We start from the raw sequence: 23,890 nt of genomic DNA, 5'->3' as shown, positions 1-23,890 counted from the left end.
TGTCCTCCGGACCCAGGGAGATCCGGACCTAGTGACGCCCCTGCTTTGCCTAAACCATTTTTGGTGTAAAAATAGGAATATCCTTAAGGGACATATATTTTTTCACAATCACAGAACTGAGCTCATGGTTAATGAATGTTATTCATTTGTAGTCAACTTACCCTTTCTCAGATTCGTGTCTATATTGCATGACATTTTGTCCAAACAAGGACTTCTCCTTCCCTCGATAACTCCATGCCTTCCCTGTATCAATATTAAAACATTCGGATGGAACCAGTACTGCAAAAAATAAGAAAAAGGTAAAAATTGGAAATATGCCCATTTTTGGGGGGTAGAGAGGGGGTGGTGTTTGGGCTTGTTTGAGGTATAATAGTGGTTTAATCTGCACATATGGTTCTTGGTTTTTGTGCTCATTTTTGAGCAATGCCTTCCAATCTTCTTCCTGTTACATAAGGGGAGTGGGGTTTTTTTGCACAAAAATCTGGATCAATAGTGGAAAACTCAGACGTGGCAAAACAACTGAAAAAGCTGCACATTTTTGCACAAATCTACCAATACACCCTCTACTTCCCCCCATAAAAATTGCATATATAGTTATATTATACATATTTTTTGACATTGTAATGAACTGTGAGCATTACCTTTTGATTATAAGTGATTAAAGGGAACCTGTCAGCGGAAATTGAGCTAATAACCTATTAGTAGCCTGCTACTAGCAGCTCAACACCTACCAGATTGTGTTTCTTTTATGACCCATTGTGGTGGCATCATCCAGAAAATCAACATTGAAGTGCGATGTAAACTGGCTGTATAAAGTCAAGGAGGCAGAGATTTTAACACTGAAGTCAAGCTCCCTCTCCCTCAGAAAGCCCTTGCATTGTAATTGATGGGCCTGCATTCAGAGACATCACTAACCAGATCTCCTGATGTCTGATGCATGATGTCAATCACAGAGGAGGAGGCGGTCAGAGCTCTTCACCTTGACTTCAGTGTTAAACTCTCCGCCTCCTTGACTTTAAACAACCAATTTAGATTTCACTTCAAAGTTGATTTTCTCGATGATGCTACCAAACTGGACCATGAAAGAAACAAAAACTAGAAGGTGTTGCATTGTTTGACAATATACTGATAGTAGTTTATTAGGCCAATTGGTGATGACAGGTTCCATTTAATTAAGGTTCAAAGGTGTCCCACAAAAACAAGACATAGAGAACAACAAATCTATTTTTAGGGTAGTGACCTTTATTATAAAGATACAACCCGGTGGAACATTGACTTATTTGAGTAACCACAGACTAGACATAGTTTTACAAGATAACTACAATATAAAAAGTGGAAAAAGGTATGGTATTAAGGCTACAATAATTTATAGCCAACACACCAAAGAAACCATATAATTCAAACAAAGAAAAAGCCGGTGTGTATAGGCTGAAACAAATATAAATTTTATTATGCAACTAATTATAAGCACACCAAAAAAAGAAGATGTAACACCTCAAAACCTTAAAAACATTTAAAAAGTGTACAAATACACAAAAACATGTGGATCAATGCAAGTAAAAGAGATCCACATCAGGCCACAGGTCAATCAATATACAGACACTAGTCCCTCATGCATGAAGTCAGTACATGATGCAATGTGCATGCCAAACCACCCCATACCAATACCCATATAATCCTATAGAGGTCCTCAAAGAGGGAGGGCATCCTAAAAGGTAAAAGTAAGAGCAGGGCAAGGTCAAGCAGCTATGATGGCAACAAGTAGAAAACGTATCTGAAGGGACAATGTGGTCCGGGACCTGAGTCCAGAGGTACCTCACGCGTTACGTCGCAGTCATGCGACTTCCTCAGGACCTCTATAGGATTATATGGGTATTGGTATGGGGTGGTTTGGCATGCACATTGCATCATGTACTGACTTCATGCATGAGGGACTAGTGTCTGTATATTGATTGACCTGTGGCCTGATGTGGATCTCTTTTACTTGCATTGATCCACATGTTTTTGTGTATTTGTACACTTTTTAAATGTTTTTAAGGTTTTGAGGTGTGACATCCTCTTTTTTTAGTTTTACAAGATAAGTTACTATCATGTGTATGACTGTACATTTCTTATAACGCTCGCTCTTGCTGTACACTAGACTATAAAATAAAATATTGTATGGGTAGTATAAATAAGGAGGCGTAGAAGAGAGTATTAAGCTAAAATAAGCTTTTTTATGGGTTTTCCCATTAAGATCTTTCTTTTTCTAAATACAGGAAACCCAGACGAAAAGCTGATCATTGCAGGTCCGGCTCCTGGAGTCCCCGGTAATGCCTGAAAGTGTGTGGAAAGCTCTGCAGTCATACAGTCAGTACTATCCTGCAGAGCGTCAGCAGTATCCTGCAGAGCGTTCCACACACTTTGAGGCATTCCTACAGTGGTGAGTCTGCGTTTCATTGGGGGTTATTTATCATTGGTTTTCCGAGGATTTTTTGACATAAAAAAGTCTCAATGTAGTTACATTGAGGGTTTTTGAGACTTTTCAGTGCTAAAAAGTCTCACGGGACTATTTGAACCTCTTCATTAATCTGGCCTAAACATAGAACAACTGCTACTGCAACACCGTGCAAAACCATCTTCATGACTTGTGACTTTTGCAAAAAGTCTCCCACTAAGGGGGACATTTATCATACGCTGGTGCTCCTGCACGTTTATTCTACGCCAGGCAGTTTATTTAAATCCAGTTTAAACATGACATGTTTTGAACCATAAGACTCTTAGAATCTTATGGTTCGAAACGCGTCAGACCTAGGACTTAACCGACACGATTGGAAGCTGGATTTCCTACTTTTTTTCTTGGACTTCCCCATTATGTCTTACTAGAGCATTTAGACAAAGGGTTGTATAAGTGAGATACTCCCTGTTAGTTTGACGTCTCACAAAATGAATGGATAAAACCAACGCCATCTCTAGGAGAACAGAAGCAGAGAATACATCCAAACAGATGTCATTTTTATAACATATTCTATGTTATATTCTGGACTGTTGGATGAACTGAATAGTTACAAGTGTGTAGCATTTTCTACTTTACTTTTGAAGCACAGGCAGTCTCTGGGTTACGTACAAGATAGGTTCCTTGGGTTTGTACTTAAGTTGAATTTGTATGTAAGTCAGAAATGTATATTTTGTAATTGTAGCTCCAGACAAAAAAAAATTTTTGTCCGAGCGACAATTGGATTTTCAAAATTTTTTGCTGTAAACGGACCAAGGATTATCAAGAAAGCTTCATTACAGACACCTTACAGCTGATCATTTCAACCTGGGACTAAAATAACATCCAGAGAGCTTCACCAGAGGTCACAGTGGGCAGAGAGGTCTGTCTGTAACTAGGGGTCCTCTGTAAGTCGGGTGTCCTTTAGTCGGTGACTGCCTGTAGATATTACATATAGCACAATGACACTGGCCATGTAGAAGAATGGATAGATTGGAAACAAGAAACACCTTACGTAACATATCCTCAATTCTCATGGACGTGTTTTACAATAGTTGAGATGATAAAACATCATATTACAATTGATTTGCTGCACTCTTGTTCGTACAAATGTATATTACCTACTATGGTGATGGCTAAAAATGAAGAAAAAAAAAAAAAAGAATAAAGAATCTTGATGTCTGTATTGTTTATATTCTACTAGATATGGGAGTGAAAGCCCAACAATGAGCACTACCCACTACTGAGAGTGCGGTACCTTCATAGAACAATGGATGTCTGGATAACTGTACCTTTGTGTTGTATAATTCTAAAGTAATAAAACATTTTGACCATATTCAGACTTGAGCCTCTTATGCTTCTGGATCCCATATCAACGGTATCTATTGTTAATCTGTTGCAAATTTATAATGCACAATTCATGGAGAGAGTTACATTTTCACTCTGTTTTTTTTACCAATATAATATTTGATCAGGACAATGAGCCAGACAGAGCAAAACAGCTAAAATACTATATAATATACAAACGTAATAAAGGTCGAAAGAGCTCAAAACAAAGATACCACTGAGAGTGAAACATGAAAGCCCAGATGTTTGCGACACCTGCTCCAGCAAAGTTTTCAACAACTTTCTGACTCCACCAAGATAGACGCTACGCTACCCCCAAAAGTCCCCAAGAAGTATATAAATCCTAAATATCTTACGTGATAATAGAAGAAGACAGGCTGCTGTGATTCCAATCCGAAATGTAGGAAAGGTTTGCAGTGGTTGCTCCGACATGCCGCAATAGTATGAGCAGTTCATAGAGAAATGACAAGTGGTGGAAAACGGGCGAGTGACTCAGTATAAGCAGTAGTAGGCTTGTGGTGTGTCTTGTGTCTGCAGTGCACACGCTCTGTTCTTGTAAGTACTGTTCCACATTCTGCTAAAAAGTTTACCACAGCTGCTTTATATTTTTCAAAAAGAAACTTTTTTTTTGTCTTCAAACAAAAAAAACACGTAAAGCAGATTATTCGGGTGCCTTAACTCGAGTAGACCACTATACTGGTTGGTCAATAGACGTAGTTAAGATTTATACCAGATATATTGTACAAATATATACCAACATTTTTGCTTAAATCAATTTTTAACCCAGTACCAGGTATCTAGTAGCCAGCCACATGCTTATTATCACATAATATAGTAAGGAGGAGTAATTTTCATTGATATTTTGAGGTATTCAGTGGGTCAGTATAATGGTAGAAATACCAATTAATACAGATATCATTTGTTGTTATTACTATGAAAATATTTTTAAGACATTGTATTGCCATTAGTATTACATATTTTCTTTAATTGTCTGTGGAGGGAGCTTTACGAGAGCTTGTATTTTGCAGGATAAGTTGTAGTTTTAGTTGGTACCACTTTGGGAAACATATGTTGCTGCAATTTTTGTGAAAGGCAACAATTGATGTTTATACTATTGTAAAAAAAATACATTACTTTGTTTTTAATAAGGGGTAGTCTTTTTTCTGGAAATAATTGATTTGTTTGTGGTTTGTTTTTGGTAAAGTGTTACAATTTTCCAATACACTTTCTGTATTAATTCCTTGCAAATTTGTACATCTCTGCTGGCTGTAATTCTAAAAAGCTTCTATGTTTACTTCCAGTGGATAGTAATCTGTCCATTGTATGTGATAGACATGCAGATGCACGAGCCGTTATTATCACATGGCTCTAAATACTCTCTGTGAAAATAACAGCTCAAGTATTAGCATTTCCATCACAAGATTAACCTACTTAAGGTTCTAAGTGTGTATAGTCTAATTACACCTTAAAGGATTGCAATCTTGGTATCAATTGGATACTCCTGTATTCCCGTCAAGGATCCGGCGCTGTCAACTCCAGTTTCAAAAATGGTTTTTATTTATAGTAAAAACTTGTTTACAAACATGAACTTAAAATTAAAATGGCCAGCAATACGCGTTTCAGATCCGTTCCGGATCCTTCTTCAGTTGCATATGTGGACATATGTCAGAGACTTCTCACATACTAATAATTGCCCTTTTCAGGGCACTTAGAAGAATAGGAGGCTGCTCTAACAAGGGACAGGTAGTAATGTGAAATAATTGGCCTTTTTGGGGAACTGCATTACGCTACAAATAGGCTGCAATATTGCAGGACCAGACTTAGTACTAATAACGTTTCCAGCATCAACAAGCAATATCTTAAAGGCACAGTCTAAGTATAAATTTTGCAATTTACTGACTAAATAGGATACTTATAGGAGGAGCTGCACTCCCAAAGAGTATCCCAATAAATTCTCTATGTAGATCCATATACATATTAGACGTTGCGCTTGAGGGCTCCTTCTCTCACCACACAGGTGATAAAACAGATGATAAAAGCACAGGGAGCAATTCAACATCCAGGATAATAGGTGAAAACAAAAACACTCCAATGTTCACACCCTTGTACGCTTTACTCCATATACTCACATAGATCTCCCAGATACCCAGAATATATATTCATTTTTCGCAAATTTATATATGCAGGAGTTTGAGGGAGAACATTTGTATAATGTTAAGAATCTTTATATAAAGAATATTACATTATATTGGCGTTATATTGATGACTGCATTCTATTATGGGACGGTCCTGATTCTGAGTTTATACAGATGGTACAATATATGAATCAGAAGGAATATAATTTATCCTTTACGTACAAAATTAATTTTAACAAAATCAATTTTTTACACCTAGAAATTTTTGGGGAAGACAATAAGATCTATACTATAAATATTTTTTAAAACCCACTGATGTGAAAAGTTTTATTGAATTCACAGGCTGCCACCATGCTCCTTGGATTAAAAACATCCCCAAAGGAATAAAAGATAAGAAGAAAATTCACTAGAGATTCAAATTTTAAAGAACAAGCAAACATAATTGTACAGAGGGTTGAAAGAAGAAAACATGAAGAAACCTTTTAGAAAAAGCTTATGAGGAAGTAGCTAATGAACCTGTGTGTTTAGATAAAGAAAATACAAATATGAAAGTCAACAGAGGAAATAAGAAAAGGGAAGAGAAGTATAACAAAGGGAATATAGACTAAATTGATTCTATTTTTGTAATACTATACAGTATAGCAAAGGAACATTTATGTGAAAAAAAATGGATAGAAACTGGCATATTGTGAAGAAAGATCCATGATAGGTCCATTGACAAAATTTGGCAAAACTGCAGCGCAGTGCTACGTAATCTATGTGCCCTATATACCATATATACTCTAGGATAATCCGACCTGAGTATAAGCCGAGACCCCTATTTTAACACAAAAAACCTATTGACTCAAGTATAAGTCGAGGATGGGAAATGCATTGGTCACAGCCTCCCCAGTATATAGCCAGCAAGCTCCCTGTAGTATATAGCCAGCCAGCCTCCTGTATTATATAGCCCGCCAGCCCCTGTAGTATATAGCCTGCAAGCCCCCTCTAGTATATTGCCTGCCAGCCCCCTGTAGTATATAGCCTGCCAGCCCCTGCCCCCCAGTATATGGCCTGCTGGCCCCTGTAGTACATAGCCTACCAGCCCCTGTAGTATATAGCCTGCCTTCCCCTGTAGTATATAGCCTGCCAGCCATTTCTTCACAATGCCCCTATCATAGATTTCGGCTTATACTCGAGTCAAGAAAAACAAAAAGTGAGCAGTGCGACCCTTAGTAAATAAGCCCCAGAATGTTCCAGCTCATTATAAAAATGTACATGCAAGTAATACTAAAGACATTGGGGTTCATTTACTAAGGGTCCGCATTTTTGTCGGTTTTCCCGATGATTTCTGGATTTTGGCGCATTGGGTCCGGCTTGCACGCAAGAGAAATTGGGGGTCGGGCCGTCGGACAACCCGACGGATTTGGACAAACCGCAGAATTTAAAAAAGGATTTGTGTCACAAGATCAAGCACTCACATGCATCAGGAAGAAGAAGGTGAACGCCGGCAGACCTCAGCGTGGAAGTGACGGATGCAGGAACACGGGCACATGAGTTTAGTGAATCGCGGCAGACCCAAATCCTCGTCGGACAATGCACTGCGGGATCGTGACAGGACCGGGTAAGTAAATGTGCCCCAATATTTTTGATTTGTAAATCGGGAGGGAGCATTGGAGTGGAGAGGACATAAATAAAAAGCTAAATCAATGTGAAAGTTTCTGGATCTATCAACTTAACCCCTTATAACCAGCAGGGTTAAACATTGGTTTTGAAATTAAGGGTTTTCTACAGTCGGGTATAAGAATAGTCCCTTGGGTATAGACATTAAACGGTGGGGATTTTGCTGTTTATATGCATAAGGATATGGTATAGTGTTTCTTAGATATTTTGATATATGGAAATACACTTGTTGAAATATTTTGCACCTTACATAAATTTGAAAAAATGCGCTTCTGCATAAAAAAATGGTACAATACTACTTTGGTATATTAAAACCTTTTTTCACTTTATAATTTTGAGGGAACAGATGTAAATGAAGATTTTCTATATTTTAAATTAGGAATTTCTATATCTTATGATTGTCAGGACTCTCGGTCAATGGACCCTCTGGACCACCACGGGAGATGGTACTAGCCGACACCTGGGATTGGAATCTAAGTGGCACCTGGTCTTCACCAGATCCCGCCACAAAGAAATAGTCTTGTTGCGACAGGGTACCACCAGGTCGTTCCACAGGTGCGACTAGCCCACGGTGGCAGCCAAGGTCGAAGTATAGAATCACAGTCCAGGCTTGATGTCAGGCACAGGCAGGCAGCTAGGGCAAGCGGCAGGTCAGGTCCGAGGTCACAACAGGAGATCAACGAGGAACGGGAACAGGCCCTAGGAACAAGGAAGAAGCTCTCTCTAATCACTAATGAGCTCAAAGATCCGACGGGATGGGAGCCACCGGTCTTTAAGGGAAACACGGAAGTGCCAGCTGGCTCTTTAAACCTCCAAGTGCCGATGCGCGCGCGCCTGAGGGAGCAGGGACGTGTGTGCAGCTTAGCCGGGACGTCTGCAGGAGCGTGGTGAGGTAAGGGCCGAGGACGCTGCCATCCGAGGCATGGATCGCAGGGACACCTGTGACAGTGATACTATAATCACATGGATATGCTGCAAGTTACTATGGGCTATTGGGGCTATTGGGGATAGATTTAGGTGTATATTCACATTGGATAGGTGTAGTGCTACCTGACACCACGGTTGATCATGATGAGGAGCGGTTTTTCATCATTATAAGACACTTCATCTATATCCATAATGCAGTTTTTGTACCTTGATTCTTATAGATGAAGGAATGTAAGATAACGAATAGCGTGAATAGAAGGTTAGGGTTTCTACAGTTTCTATATGTAATATATAAAGCTTTGGGATATAGTTTAGTTTGTACTAATGAATAGTGTGACTAAAAGGCTAAGACTTATGAGGATATACGTGATATATATATATATATATATATATATATATATATATATATATATATATATATAAAACAGAAACTGGCAGCACTCCGTTAGTGTGAAAAAAAAGGGTGTTTATTCCATCCTATGCAACATTTCAGCTGTATCCCAGCCTTTCTCAAGCATCATGTGCAGTGTTACAACCAAACATATAAAGGCACAATGTAGTGACATCATCAGTGAGTCATTAGCATATTAGTGCAACAATATAGAGAATCAATCAAAGAAGTATATATATACAAATATACAAGAGCATAAAAATCACGTCATCACACTTGTATGTACAGCAAATCATATAAACAGTGGCAGAACAGTGCATAACCATGTATACATCAAAAATAATGTGTGCAATCACCTGTGTGGTGAGAAGTGACGAGGACCCTCCTGACCAATTCGGAGCTAAAATCGCATATCGCGTCAGAAAGGCGCGACTAAGCATGTCTATGTTATCGTAAAGAGCACAAATGTAAACAAACGGGCGAGTGCGCCAAATAATAAAGGTTGCGCCATATTGTGTCTAAGCTGCGACACATACACTCACCGGCCACTTTATTAGGTACACCTGTCCAACTGCTCGTTAACACTTAATTTCTAATCAGCCAATCCATGGCGGCAACTCAGTGCATTTAGGCATGTAGACATGGTCAAGACAATCTCCTGCAGTTCAAACCGAGCATCAGTATGGGGCAGAAAGGTGATTTGAGTGCCTTTGAACGTGGCATGGTTGTTGGTGCCAGAAGGGCTGGTCTGAGTATTTCAGAAACTGCTGATCTACTGGGATTTTCACGCACAACCATCTCTAGGGTTTACAGAGAATGGTCCGAAAAAGAAAAAACATCCAGTGAGCGGCAGTTCTGTGGGCGGAAATGCCTTGTTGATGCCAGAGGTCAGAGGAGAATGGGCATACTGGTTCGAGCTGATAGAAAGGCAACAGTGACTCAAATCGCCACCCGTTACAACCAAGGTAGGCAGAAGAGCATCTCTGAACGCAGAGTATGTCGAACTTTGAGGCAGATGGGCTACAGCAGCAGAAGACCACACCGGGTGCCACTCCTTTCAGCTAAGAACAGGAAACTGAGGCACAAGCTCATCGAAATTGGACAGTAGAAGATTGGAAAAACGTTGCCTGGTCTAATGAGTCTCGATTTCTGCTGCGACATTCGGATGGTAGGGTCAGAATATGGCGTCAACAACATGAAAGCATGGATCCATCCTGCCTTGTATCAACGGTTCAGGCTGGTGGTGGTGGTGTCATGGTGTGGGGAATATTTTCTTGGCACTCTTTGGGCCCCTTGGTACCAATTGAGTATCGTTCAGCCTACCTGAGTATTGTTGCTGACCATGTCCATCCCTTTATGAGCACAATGTACCCAACATCTGATGGCTACTTTCAGCAGGATAATGCGCCATGTCATAAAGCTGGAATCATCTCAGACTGGTTTCTTGAACATGACAATGAGTTCACTGTACTCAAATGGCCTCCACAGTCACCAGATCTCAATCCAATAGAGCATCTTTGGGATGTGGTGGAACGAGAGATTCGCATCATGGATGTGCAGCCGACAAATCTGCGGCAACTGTGTGATGCCATCATGTCAATATGGACCAAAATCTCTGAGAAATGCTTCCAGCAACTTGTTGAATCTATGCCACGAAGAATTGAGGCAGTTCTGAAGGCAAAAGGGGGTCCAACCCGTTACTAGCATGGTGTACCTAATAAAGTGGCCGGTGTATATCTATCATCCATCTCCCTATCATCTGTCTATCTCCTATAATATTCTCCTACAGTCCCATATCACAGATACTTACCTACTACTGTGTGTAACTACAAAGTGTTAATTTTGTGCAGGGCTGAAGGAGCCTCTTACTGACTGTTTTATAGTTTTATTTTGGGGTCTCACTTTTAGTTTCGCCCAGGGCCCAACTTTGTCAAAACTCAGCCCATGTGGCGCATGTGCATAACCTCAAAAGTGAGGACAGTGGCCATCTTGGATGTGGTAAATACTGCAAAGGATAGACACTATACAATGTAGTCTACTATTGGCTAAGGAAAGTGAAGACTAATTGCCAAGCAAGTAGTGCCGTGATCAATATAATTTTGCCACTCTTACCTCTAAATTTAAAACCCGCGAGTACCCTATGAGGATAATTGAGGAACACAAAAAGAGAGACAACACATTAGATAGGAATACACTCCTTCAACCCAAAATGAAAAAAGTGAGGTCCCAACGTATCCCGTTTGTATCAACATACACAGAGTCGAGTGGAGATATCAATAGAATCATCTCTCGCAACTGGCATATCCTTACTGACGCTTTTCCAAATATTACGTGCGACTCAGACCATGTCATTTACTTGTTACAGTGCCCATGCAACCTTTGGTACGTAGGTGAAACGATACTTGATTTTAAGACTCGTTTAAATCAACACCGCTACACCATCAGAGCAGGTAGAAAGGACCTCCCTGTGCCCAAACACTTTGATGAATGCAGACACAGGGAAAATCCATTACGATTTCGGTTGATAGACAGGATCCCACCACTTAGGAGAGGTGGTGACCGCATGAAGTTACTCAAAAGGAGAGAACTGGAGTGGATCCACCGACTTAATACCTTGAAACCCAATGGTCTAAATGTGGATTTCAAAACGAGTGGTTTATTTTAGGTTACTTGTGATACTTGCTTGCCTCCAGGTCCCCGCTCCCAACCTGTGACTTTCCCCTTTGGTAGGGTATTGGTGTTATGACAATACCATAAGATGTTAATCTTTTTTTCTTTTTTTTCAGATTATTTATCACTTTGAAACACATCTACACTTATCTGCACTATGAACCACTTGCACCTGAATATAGTTGCCTACGATATGGATCCCTCCTGACAAGAAGTCTTTTTCTTTGAAAATGTGACCTTTCATTAAATTTGATATTTTTTGTATTTCATGTCTATGTGTTATCGTTTAAGCATATTAGGCCACTATCATTCAGCAACTTGAGGTTATTTCTCACTAGTAGGCTTTTTTCGCTTAGATTCTAGGTAGCCACTAGGGCTTCTTTGACATGGTCCCGCTAGTGAGGAGAGGTTTATCCCCTGCGATCAGATGGTATTTCTGTCAATCTATATGGTGACTTACCCCACACCTGGGTCTCCCCCATTTTTATGGGGTTCTGACTCATTGTGACTCATATTTTTTGCGGTTACCTATTTCATTCCCATTTATCAGCCCATATTTTGTGACTACTTAGTTTTCTTTTTCTCTTAGGTGACATAACTGAGATCGCCTTGTAGCCTTCGATGCTAGTGTTAATTCTACCTCCGTGCTTTATATTGATCACTGCACTACTTGCTTGGCAATTAGTCTTTACTTTCCTTTGCCAATAGTAGACTACATAGAATAGTGTCTATCCTTTGCAGTATTTACCACATCCAAGATGGCCACTGTGCTCACTTTTGAGGTTATGCGCATGCGCCACATATGTGTCGCAGCTTAGACACAATATGGCGCACCCTTTATTATTTGGCGCACGCGCCCGTTTGTTTATGTTTGTGCTCTTTACGATAACATAGACATGCTTAGTCGCGCCTTTCTGAAGAATTTTAGCTCCGAATTGGTCAGGAGGGTCCTCGTCACTTCTCACCACACAGGTGATTGCACACATTATTTTTGATGTATACATGGTTATGCACTGTTCTGCCACTGTTTATATAATTTGCTGTACATACAAGTGTGATGACGTGATTTTTATGCTCTTGTATATTTGTATATATATACTTCTTTGATTGATTCTCTACATTGTTGCACTAATATGCTAATGACTCACTGATGATGTCACTACATTGTGCCTTTATATGTTTGGTTGTAACACTGCACATGATGCTTGAGAAAGGCTGGGATACAGCTGAAATGTTGCATAGGATGGAATAAACACCCTTTTTTTCACACTAACGGAGTGCTGCCAGTTTCTGTTTTCTACATTTGGACTCCATTGGTAAGAGTACTAGGATAGCACCCACAACTATAATTTTTGGACTTTGTATAGACTATGCTGCTCTTTTTTTCCGTTTTTTATTTATATATATATATATATATATATATATATATATATATATATAAATAATATAGAAAATATCGTGATACGATACAGGTTACTTTTTGGATACAGTGCAATAGAGAATTGTGAAAGAATTTTTATTTGATGCTTTGGAATATAATGTGGAATATAATGTAATATATATATTATGGCATGAATTTTGTGAATAAAAGGGAGGATAATAAACACTATGCTGCTGCCCATGTCTTCCATTTAGTAAATGAAATATATTCTGCGTATGTGGGAGATCTATGTCAGTATATGAAGTAATCCGTACAAGGTTGCGAACATAGGAGTGTTTTCATTTTCATCTACTTTTCTGTACGTGGATTTGCTCCCTGTGCTTTTATCATCTGGTTTATCACCTGTGTGGTGAGCAAAGGAGTCCTCGAGTGCTAAAACTTACACTACCTGTGACTATGTTAGCTACTGTGGGGGCATTTTGACTGTTGCCTACTGTAGGGGCACTGTAAATATATTGGCTGCTGTTGGGACACTGTTACTATATTGGCTACTGTGGAGGCACTGTGACTGTCTTGGATAATGCTGGGGGTACTGTTGCTATTTTGGCCATTCTGAGGGCACTGTGACTCTATTGCACCTATAATATATTGACCATGAAATTCTGTACTAGCAGAAGCAGATCATTAACTGTACGTTGCTACCTCTGTCTGATCAGTCCTGTAGTGACGGACTAACCTCCTAATGTGATATGTCACATGGTTCACCATGATAAACAGTAATATGTGCCGTGGAAATGGAGAGCCCACAAAATTTGCCTGTATCGAGCCGTGAAATTCCTAGTTGCAGCCCTGCTTGCATTATTTTAATTACAGAAACCAGTAGAATCTGCCAGTGCCATATTCAGCGTTTTATTATTTTTTATAAAGTAACGTCACAGTGATATGTAAACAATATTTACTATGAATATACATATAACATTGATATAAATGAATGATTCCATTAAAAAGACAGTACAAGTATTACAAAAGCCAACACAATTGCTAATAAAATAAATGGATAAATCGGCAATATTTCTTATCTTCTGACAACGTGCATAGATTATATTTTGCTGAAATACAAAAAAAAGCAAGTCGTTTTAAAGCAAAGCATTGTTCATTCACCAGCAAACAATGACAGTGATCCAGCACATTTACTTATAGTATCCTGTTCCACGTACTGTATGCATCCATACTAAAACAGATGAAGATGTCTATTTCGTCCTTTGTTTTCTATACGAACCTTTGTCTAATATCATCTCATACTGTGACACCCCTTATACTTGAAGAAGTGCACAGTCAGCTAAAATTGTATAACTATTTCATAGGAAAAATAAATTGTAACTTTAAATTCTGAACAACCGAATAATATATGTAAAAGTCATAAGATCATGATACCCGACTATGGAGCTCACCGAGGAACCATATTGATGACCTCAGTCTTAATCATTGTATTGGCACCGTAGTGGACTGTAGTTGTCCACCCAAGCCAGGTAGGTAAGATTGGAGAGATTAGTGGTGTCGGGACACAATGGGACACAATCTGGTATATATTTCCAAATGGACTCCATAGATGAGTAGCCATGACACACGTCCTCTTTGTGACAGTGAGTTTCATCCATTAACAAGAGCCATTCCATGAACTACCACCAAAGAGCTTAGTTTAGGAGACACTTGAGTAGGAGCTAGTTTTTACTTTAGTATAGAATTATATCCCTTTTAGTGTCAGTCTAGGTCTTTACACCAACACTGGCTCATGATGACATTGCACGATCAGCATGACTTGTCCTCAGCCTCAATGGTTCCTTGACCTAGTCAAAGTACATGTGATCTATGCAAAATAACTTATACTTTGTGTTTCATAAACAAACGCTGAGGTCACTTGCAAGTCTGCGACATTACCGTAACTCCGAAGTAGTCCAACGTCACCGTGTACTAGCCTTAAAGTGCAAAGAAACCTCCCCCATGGCTAAAGACGGTATATCAGAAGGAAGGAAGAACCAATAATAAAGGCATGACGTTGGTGGCAGTAATAATGGGCAGCCATAACATCTCTATATGGACTGAAATCATAGTTATATTTCTCCTTGTATACATTTTTGCTTTATTGATTGGATTTTTGTCAGTTTGCTTTATCCGTGTTGTGTCCTTGGATGATGTAGCAGATGGAGGAAGTGACTTCTCCTCTAACATCCTTCTCATTGTCAATAGCAATAGTCGGTAGAGACAAGGGAAGGGGCAAAAAATATATAAAAACATGGCACAATTTATTTAATTTGATTTTGTAGTGAATATGGCCTGGAATGGCCAGGAATCCTTCTATAAAATAGTGCTATATCTCCAGTACATTAGTATCCCCTCATTTACAGGCACTTCCCGGTCCAGTATCAGTGAGATGTATCAATGGTAAACATAGAGCGCTGAGCACAGAATGATGTGGAGCTTAAGCTTTATCTCCTTCTGAAGGACTTGTGGACACAGAATTTAGTGGCACTTCCTCCTCCTTACGTGCTCTTTCTTGGACTCTGGAAACCCAATGGCTCCATCCTGTAAAGGTAAAAGTAGATTAGTGGTAATCTATCATCCATATACTAAAATAATGGAGGTGACATTGACATTTTGTCGCCGGAATTATTGCACCTGGTTTGCGACTAAACGTCAAACTAGTCACGTATCAAAACAACCATTTTTCCTCATTTATCCTATCAGTCCAGATTTTTTGCTGCACCTACTAATTTTGGAGAAAAAAACACTACCGAAGGTGGCATAGACTAAGTAGTAAGACTCTGAGCTCTTCTCCAGAGCAGTGTAGCACCTGTATATTACAGCAGCAGAGCTCAGCCAGTGGTAACACTATGTGCAGCCTCTGTTTATATTTATGAGCTTCTGTTTACACATATTCTGCAGCTCAAAGCAGGATAGAAAAGAAGTGTGTGGATGAGCTTGCAGACAGAACAGAGAAGTGTCCCTATGTAGCAGGATGACCACTCTAGTGTCTGAGGAGGAATTCTGGCCCAAATTACAGGAGGGTAGATGAAGATCAGCGCTGGAGGATCCCTTCCAGGAGATAATAGAAGCCAGGAGATCACTAGGTGCAGCTTGTCACACACCTGGGTGCTGTTGTGAGTGTGTGGGAGAGAAGCAGAGTGTAGCTTGCAGGAGGCTTACATGTAAGTGCCCGAATCAAAGATTGTACCTATATTGCGCCTAAAATAAAGTGCAGTCACAAAATCCGACCTACCCCTCACCGTTCCTCAGACTAATGGAGCAGATGGTCGCACATGAACGTTCTGCTCCATTAGTCTGAGGAGCAGCGAGGGGTCGGTCAGCAAGTTAAGCCCTATCTAGTGGAATCTAGTGCCTTTGTGGGAAAACCCCTTTAATGCCCATCATAGTTCAGCCTCCATTTTTTGCAGTGTTGCAAAACATTTTCCATTCAAGTGTATGAGCTGCAGATATACATAGAATGGAGCTGCAGAACACTGTTTTCTTTGAGGTGAATCAATACAAAGCAGCTGGAAACCCCCTTTAAACCTCAACTGGTTCAATTTTCATGAGGGATATATTTGCACTGAACTTACCTTTGGGTTGTTTGTAATGTGACAATATTGCTTTGTCTTTGTCCCCAGGTTCCTCATTAAGGCTGAACTGATTCTTCCCAAATGATCCCCATTGCATTTCCTCCACCCTTTAGAAAAAGAGTCACATGGAAAAATGAATCAGACACAAAGTTTTTTTTAGAGATCTGGGTAGGTGGCCTCAATTGAAGACAACAAGTAATAGTGAAATATCTGTCCTCCTCATGACTTCTCATCCTCAAAATTACTGAGGTGGTTTTACAGAAAAAGTTAATTACACAATTAATTTTAATATTTTATGCCCATAAAAATAAGAATCTGCCCAATCATGTCAGATCATAGAGCTGGGACACAGAGAGTAATGTATCTATGATTTTTCTAAGGGTTACTACCTATAGGCAGAAACCCGTCAGTGGGGCTCCCCCCTCATTGTCCCTTGTACCAGACGCCTCATCTACAATAAGGTCAGATGTAAACTTTTTTAATACATCGGTATAGAGCAATAAAATATTCCTACCTAAAACACCATCTTTCATCCGCTTTTCCATCATGAGTTTTCCCTACTGGCAGAAGGAGACCGCGTCTGAGTTTTTTTCTTACGAACCTCGGCAAGAATCTCTCAATATCCAATATTGTAGCAGCCCTCTGGGGAGACAGAAAGACAACACATTATATACAATGTATTCTAGAGAGAACATAACCAGAGTGACATATTGCTTCTTGTCCTCCTGATGAATAAGAGATTGTCAAAACCGATACACATTAAAAAACCACATTCTAACTAGCTAGCATTGTGCTTGCAACTCCCATCCTGACCTAGGGTCCTATGACCAGCAGAAGAAATCTGTGGTTCTGTAAGCTGAGTGTATATGTGTGTAATGGGTAGAGTAATGAGAAGAAAAATGTCTGGATCGTTGCTACGAAAAATGTATTAACGCATTTATGGTCTAAGACCCTTTTCAAAATACAGGAAGTTCCCGACTTAAGGGTACTCGACTTACGGATGACCCCTAGTTTAAGACGGACGTCTCTGCCCATTGTGACATCTGGTGACCTCTCTGAATTCTTTACTTTAGCCCCAGACTTTATGAAACTTTATTGATAATCCTTGGTCCCATTAAAGCAAAAAATTTAGAAAATAAAATTTTACAGGGACAAATTTTTTTTTGTCTGGAGCTACAATTATAAAATATTCCAGTTCTGACTTGCATATAAATTCAGCTTAAGAACAAACCTAAATCTTGTACGTAACCCAGGGACTGCCTGTACACAATGGGGCAGATTTACTTACCCGTTCCTGTGCAATCCCCGAGGTGTGTTGTCCGACGAGGATGAACAGCTGCGATTCACTAAGATCGTGCGCCCGATATCCTGCAAGTGTCGCTTCCCCGCTCAGGTCCGCCGGAGTTCACCTTCTACTTCCCGGTGCATGTAAGTGCATTGCTTGTAACACAATTTAAATGTTAAATCCCGAGGTTTGTCCGAATAAGTTGGATCGTCCGATGGCCCACCCCCGATTTGTGTTGCATGAAAGCCAGGGCGATTGCGGCAAAATCTGATCACGTGCGCCAAAATCACCTGTTAAATGCGGCGCAAATCGGAAATCGGCGGGAGACCCGACAGAAATGCAGTCCGCGGACCCGTTGTAAATGTGCCCTATTGTGTAATGTGTAATGTGTACAATTGCCTATAACCATTTGTGTATATTTGAGTGTATGATACTGCAGTGATATTTATACGTATAGAATACTGATAACTTTTATGTATTTGGCATAGCAATACAATTATTTGATACCCTATAGCAGGGGTGGCGAACCTATGGCACTGGTGCCAGAGGCGGCACTCTGAGCCCTTTCTGTGGGCACCCAGGCCATCATCCCAGAATGAGGTTCACCAGACAGAACTCACAGAATCTGCCTGCAGAATCTTCCTACAATGATAGATGAATTTTCCCTCTTCCTTTCAACTGCGTTGGTGTCCTTGGGAGGCTGAAGGATTGAAAGTTGTCAATGAATAAAGAGAAATAAATTACTGCTTAAAGGAAACCTACGACTTGAAGTGGCAGGTTTAAGAAGAAAATACCGAGCACCAGCTCAGGGTGAGCTGGTGCCGGAGCTTATTTTTGTTAGTGTTTTAAACCGCTGTATCGCGGTTTAAAACACTTTTTAAACTTTATGTCCGAAGCTGCTTCGGCGCACGGAGGTACGCGCTCGGCGCTTACCATGCGCGCGGCTACATAGGAAGTGAAGGAGAGCCGCGCGCATTTGGTTGAAGTTTGGGCACTCAGGCTCTAAAAGGTTCGCCATCACTGCCCTATAGCAATACAATTCCTCACTCAAATGATAAACTATATACAGTAAGTTGAGTATTGAGCAAAGATAGTGAAAAAGTCCATAACGTCTACAAAGTTTAAAGAATAATAAATAGAGGAAATGAGTTTAAGTATAATATATGGAGTAAATGAGTCATGTAACATGCAGTATTGTGCTTTCAAGATCAACTCAGCAAGACTAATCTTGAAAATCAAGCATATGAAAATTTGTGGTTCACAGTTGCAGTGTGATACAAGTGCCAGACAATCACACGGCTAGGTGTCAAAAATCTGATCACAGATCGTGTAATTGTTAGATTGAATATACTACACATTTTGTATATCACATACAGTATTTCTCTTGTATTATCTCTCAGTTCCAGGTAATAATGGACAGGAACTACATTCACAATTCTGCTATTTCGACTGAACTTGTGTTCTCTGTTATATAAATGGATGGTACAAAATACCTATTTATTCAATAAAGGTGACTTATTTTATAGTTTACATCTGAGTTCTATGCCAGGTCCTGACTAGTGTAGAAGTGTGCTATACTATGTGCCCGGACCTGGTGCAGGTGCTGGGTTCCCCACCTGGTTCCGGATCACTCCACGGCCTGGCACCCAAGTGGCGTAGAGGGGGAAATTAGTCACAATTCCAGCCTCTGCACCAGGAGTTATGACTACGTTATGACTTGTACATCTGTATCTTCTATCTACCTATCTATCTCCTATCTATCCATCTATGAATCAATCTTCTATCTTCTAGTGTATCTATATATCCCTCATATATATATATATATATATCAATAATATCTATCTATTTATTTATCTATCTTCTATCATCTATCTATATATAATCTATTTTATATTTACGCATCTATAAATCTATCTATCAATCTTCTATCATCGATCTCCCTATCATCTACTATAAAGTTCTCCTACATTCCCATATTACAGATACTTACTTACTACTGTGTGTAACTACAAAGTGTTATTTTTGTGCAGGGCTAAAGGAGCCTCTTACTGACTGTGACTGTTTTATAGTTTTATTTTGGGGCCCCACTTTTAGTTTTGCTGAGGTCCCCTCTTTGACTAATGAGGAACCTGCATGAAGAATCTATGAAGAATCTCTGTTGATAAATCTTGACCCACATAAGATATAGTAAATCTAATAGTGGCAATACATATCTGAGACAATCCTGGCCTTTGATATGTTACATGACCGCCTTCCCATTGGAAAAACTTGCTCTTGATCCAGTATGGCGGCTTTCAAGATGTCAGCCATATTCCGGAAATAGGGGCATATTTATCAGGGCCTCTGTGCCACATCAGTGGCATAGAAGCCCTGAAATAATAGCAAATGCTAGCTTATTTAGCCCAATTCACCTCCTTCACGCCAGTGGGGTGTGAAGGGAATTGCAGCTGGCTGAACGGAGGGCGCGGCCGGCCAGGAGTCACACTCACTGCAGCCGGCGACTTTCCACATGTGATAAGTCGCCAGTTGCGTTTATTTCTATGCCAGGTAGGACCTGGTGTTGAAATAAACGCTACACAGGACCCCACTGGATACATCAAGAGGCTATCATAAGTTGAAATAAGTTCAAAGTGAAAGTATATGTAAAAAGTTGACATTAAAAAATGTAGTTCATTGATTCTTTATTCATTCAAGTGTTATCATCAGTGGTCACATGTACCACCTCCTGATATCACCATACCCAGAAGTCATCAGACTTAACCCTACATCTCACAAGGTTCATAACAGTATCTATAATTCATTGTCCACTGTGTGAAATGAGTAATATATGGTCACGTTTATCTGAACTGAGAAGCATGAGATATTTTGTGGGACATGAATATGTCTATACTGGAATTACCATTAAGCTTTTCATTCGTAATAAAAGTAAATATTAATATGATGTCAGGATATGTTCACACACGGCTAAAACCAACACAAACATCTAATTTAGCCGGCAGCACAGATCGTCATTCTTTGGGGCTAACAGATATAGTATTAGCTATCTTATTGTATAACTTTGTTTATATCCCATACACTATGGAGTCGCTGTAAATTATAGCAAATTAGTCGCCGGGCCAGTCGTTGGGCTTAGGAGTTATGTCATCATACACTGCTGGATGACCAGTGGTATCAGGGATCAGATCTGATCAAAAAACTATGTCCATCCTGTCCCCAAGCACCCTGCCCCCAGCCTGTCCCCCATGCAGACATGAGACTGTGGGGCAAATTTACTATGGGTCCGTCAGACGCATGTCCGTCGGGTTTCCCGAATATTAGGCGCACACTATTGTATTTTGGCGCATCGGCACCGGCTTGCATGCGACACAAATTGGGGGGTGGCCCATCGCATAACCCGACTGATTCGGACAAACCGTGGAATTTACAATTCAAATTGTGTCGCAAGATCAGCACATGCATCGGGAAGAAGATGGTGAACTCCGGCAGACCAGAGTGGGGAATCGACACATTCAAGAAATCGGGCGCACGCTGTAAGTGAATCGCAGCAGCTCCGAATCCTCGTCGGACATTCTGGATCAGCAGATGCAACAGGACGGGTAAGTAAACGTGCCCCTGTATGTGATATCTACATATCACATACAGTGGGGGTCATTTACTAAGGGCCCGATTCGCGTTTTCCCGACGTGTTACCTGAATATTTCCGATTTGCGCCGAATGTACCTGAATTGCCCCGGGATTTTGGCGCACGCGATCGGATTGTGGCGCATGGGCGCCGGCATGCGCGCGACGGAAATCGGGGGGCGTGACCGAATGAAAACCCGACGTATTCGGAAAAACCGCCGCATTTAAAAACCGAAAAAGTGTCGCTCGGGAAGCGCTTACCTTCACCTGGTCCGAGGTGGTGCATTCCGGCGCGTTGAGATGATTTTCAGCGCAGCAGCGCCACCTGGTGGACGGCGGAGGAACTACCTTCATAAATCCCGGCCGGACCCGAATCCTGTGCAGAGAATGCGCCGCTGGATCGCGAATGGGCCGGGTAAGTAAATGTGCCCCAGTATTTCAGTCCAAACAAGTATATAAGTTCTGTCTTAACGTGTCTGGTTTTAGTGGGCAATGATCTCACAAATTAAGTCTGCATGTAATTTCCTTCCTCTTGCGGTGGTATATTTCTGCACTTCAGTACTGATATGTGGTAATAAAACCATATGCACCATAAGCCTATAGATATACACCTGTGACACAGTTTTTTAGGTTGCAATGCAATTCTTTAATCCTTCATACACATACAAAAGCTAAAGGGATCTTCTAGTAGTTTCAGGCGTTCCCCTTCCCACGGGAAAGGAGTTTACTTGCTAATTGGTGCAGTTCTCACTACTGGGGCCTCACAATCATGAAAATGGGGTCCCTTGTATTCTGCAATGAATGAAGCATCTGGTCATGGCAGCTGCATTTACTCTAATAAGATTGCCAGAGAAAGCAACAATAAGTACAGCACATGCCCATTTCCAGCAGGTCCATGAATACCCTTTAACTATTTGCGTGTGATGGATTAAAGGACATCTACCACCAGGATGACATATTGTATACCAAGTACACTTACATGCTGCTCTTCTTTTAGCTTCTTATGTCCTGGCTTTTACAAATAAAGAAGACTTTAAAACATATGCAAATGAATGAGAGGGGCTCCAGACTTAATTAACAGCTATGAAGGCCTAGAGCCCCCTAGGCTCATTTGCATAATTTTTAAAGCTGCTAAGCTTTTAGAAGTGAGTGAGGTACTGGTCAGGGTTCAATAGAAATGTACCAAAGGGCTACTTTCCTGTGCAAGTTTGCTAGCTGTTCAAGCATTATTTGGAGGGGGGTAATGTGGACTGTGCACAAAATAAACCTGCATGGGTGACCTCATCTTCCTTTAAACACGCATTTGTCACCCTTCTTAATGCAGCCATCTCTGGACCGCCTTCCCTACTGAACTATCGCCCCATCTCACTACTTCCATTTGCTTCAAATATCCTGGAACCACATGTCCATCTAAAAGTATCCTTCTAACTTTCTCCCAACTCTTTTTGACAAACTTTAATCTGGTTTTTGACCCTATCACTCCGCTGAGACTGCCTTGACCAAAGTCTCTAATGACCTACTGTCTGCCAAGGCAAAACACTGTTATTCTGCTCTTCTTGATCTTTTCTCTGCCTTTGACACTGTTGTCCATTCTCTCCTGCTCCACACACCATGATATTTTGGCATCAATGACCTGACCCTTTCTTGGATCTCCTTAACCTCTCCAAACGGACATTCAGTGTCTATCACTCTCATGCTCCCTCTTCACCTGGCATCCCTCAAAGTCCTGGGACCCCCTGAGACTTTTCTCCATCTACCATGGCTGTAAATACCACTTCTATGCAGATGACACACAGATATATATTTCTGGTTCAGATATCTCCTCTCTAGCCAGAAGAGTATTCTTCTCTACCTGTTTCCTAAAACTTTACATGGACAAAGAAGAACTCATAATCTTTCCTTCACCTAACACATCCCTCCCACCAGACCTAAACGTCACAATTCATGGGTCCAAATTCTCCCCGGTCCCTGAAGTCTGTAGCCTTGGAGTCATCTTTGACTCTGCCTTATCCTTTAAGCCTCACACTCAGGCCCTTACTACAACCTGTTTCCTTCATCTCAAGAATATCTCTTGCATCTGATCCTTCCTCAATCCACAGTCTACAAAATTGCTAGGTTATGCCCTCATCAAGTCCCGCTTAGACTACTGAAACATTCTTCTATGTGGACTTCCAACTAACTCTCTAATGCCCCTCCAATTTATCCTTGAAGGAAATCAACCACTTAAAGAAATAAAAAAAATTCTAGAAATACTCACCTCCGCTCATCTTGGTGTTGATACTGGCGCTGCCAGTCATGACACGCCAGGATCACCTAGAAAAGAAAGTTATAATTAGCAGCACAGAATGCAGGGACAAGATGTCCGGCGCTCCGGGCTGCTA

The 23,890-nt window shown here is 40.6% G+C and overlaps 2 protein-coding genes across 3 annotated transcripts in view; both read right to left on the bottom strand.

Moving 5' to 3' along the window:
* ITGAE (integrin subunit alpha E) overlaps positions 1-4,343 on the bottom strand; it is a 57,137-nt gene extending 52,794 nt beyond the window's left edge. The window contains exons 1-2 of the mRNA XM_072138407.1: positions 4,177-4,343; positions 162-279 (exon numbers count right to left, since the gene is read on the bottom strand). Of these exons, the coding sequence (XP_071994508.1) occupies positions 162-279; positions 4,177-4,276 (218 nt within the window). The 5' untranslated portion in view covers positions 4,277-4,343. The remainder of the gene's footprint in view (positions 1-161; positions 280-4,176) is intronic.
* A 9,539-nt stretch (positions 4,344-13,882) lies between these two features.
* LOC140119407 (transient receptor potential cation channel subfamily V member 1-like) overlaps positions 13,883-23,890 on the bottom strand; it is a 45,941-nt gene continuing 35,933 nt past the window's right edge. For both annotated transcript variants that reach the window (XM_072138405.1, XM_072138406.1), the window contains 3 exons: positions 17,118-17,245; positions 16,604-16,710; positions 13,883-15,569 (listed from right to left, as the gene is read on the bottom strand). In XM_072138405.1, coding sequence (XP_071994506.1) covers positions 15,466-15,569; positions 16,604-16,710; positions 17,118-17,245 — 339 coding nt within the window. In that variant the 3' untranslated portion in view covers positions 13,883-15,465. The remainder of the gene's footprint in view (positions 15,570-16,603; positions 16,711-17,117; positions 17,246-23,890) is intronic.

This window comes from Engystomops pustulosus, chromosome 2 (assembly GCF_040894005.1).
Source record: "Engystomops pustulosus chromosome 2, aEngPut4.maternal, whole genome shotgun sequence".
NCBI classification, from domain to species: domain Eukaryota; kingdom Metazoa; phylum Chordata; class Amphibia; order Anura; family Leptodactylidae; genus Engystomops; species Engystomops pustulosus.
This window is presented reverse-complemented; position numbering and strand designations above follow the sequence as displayed.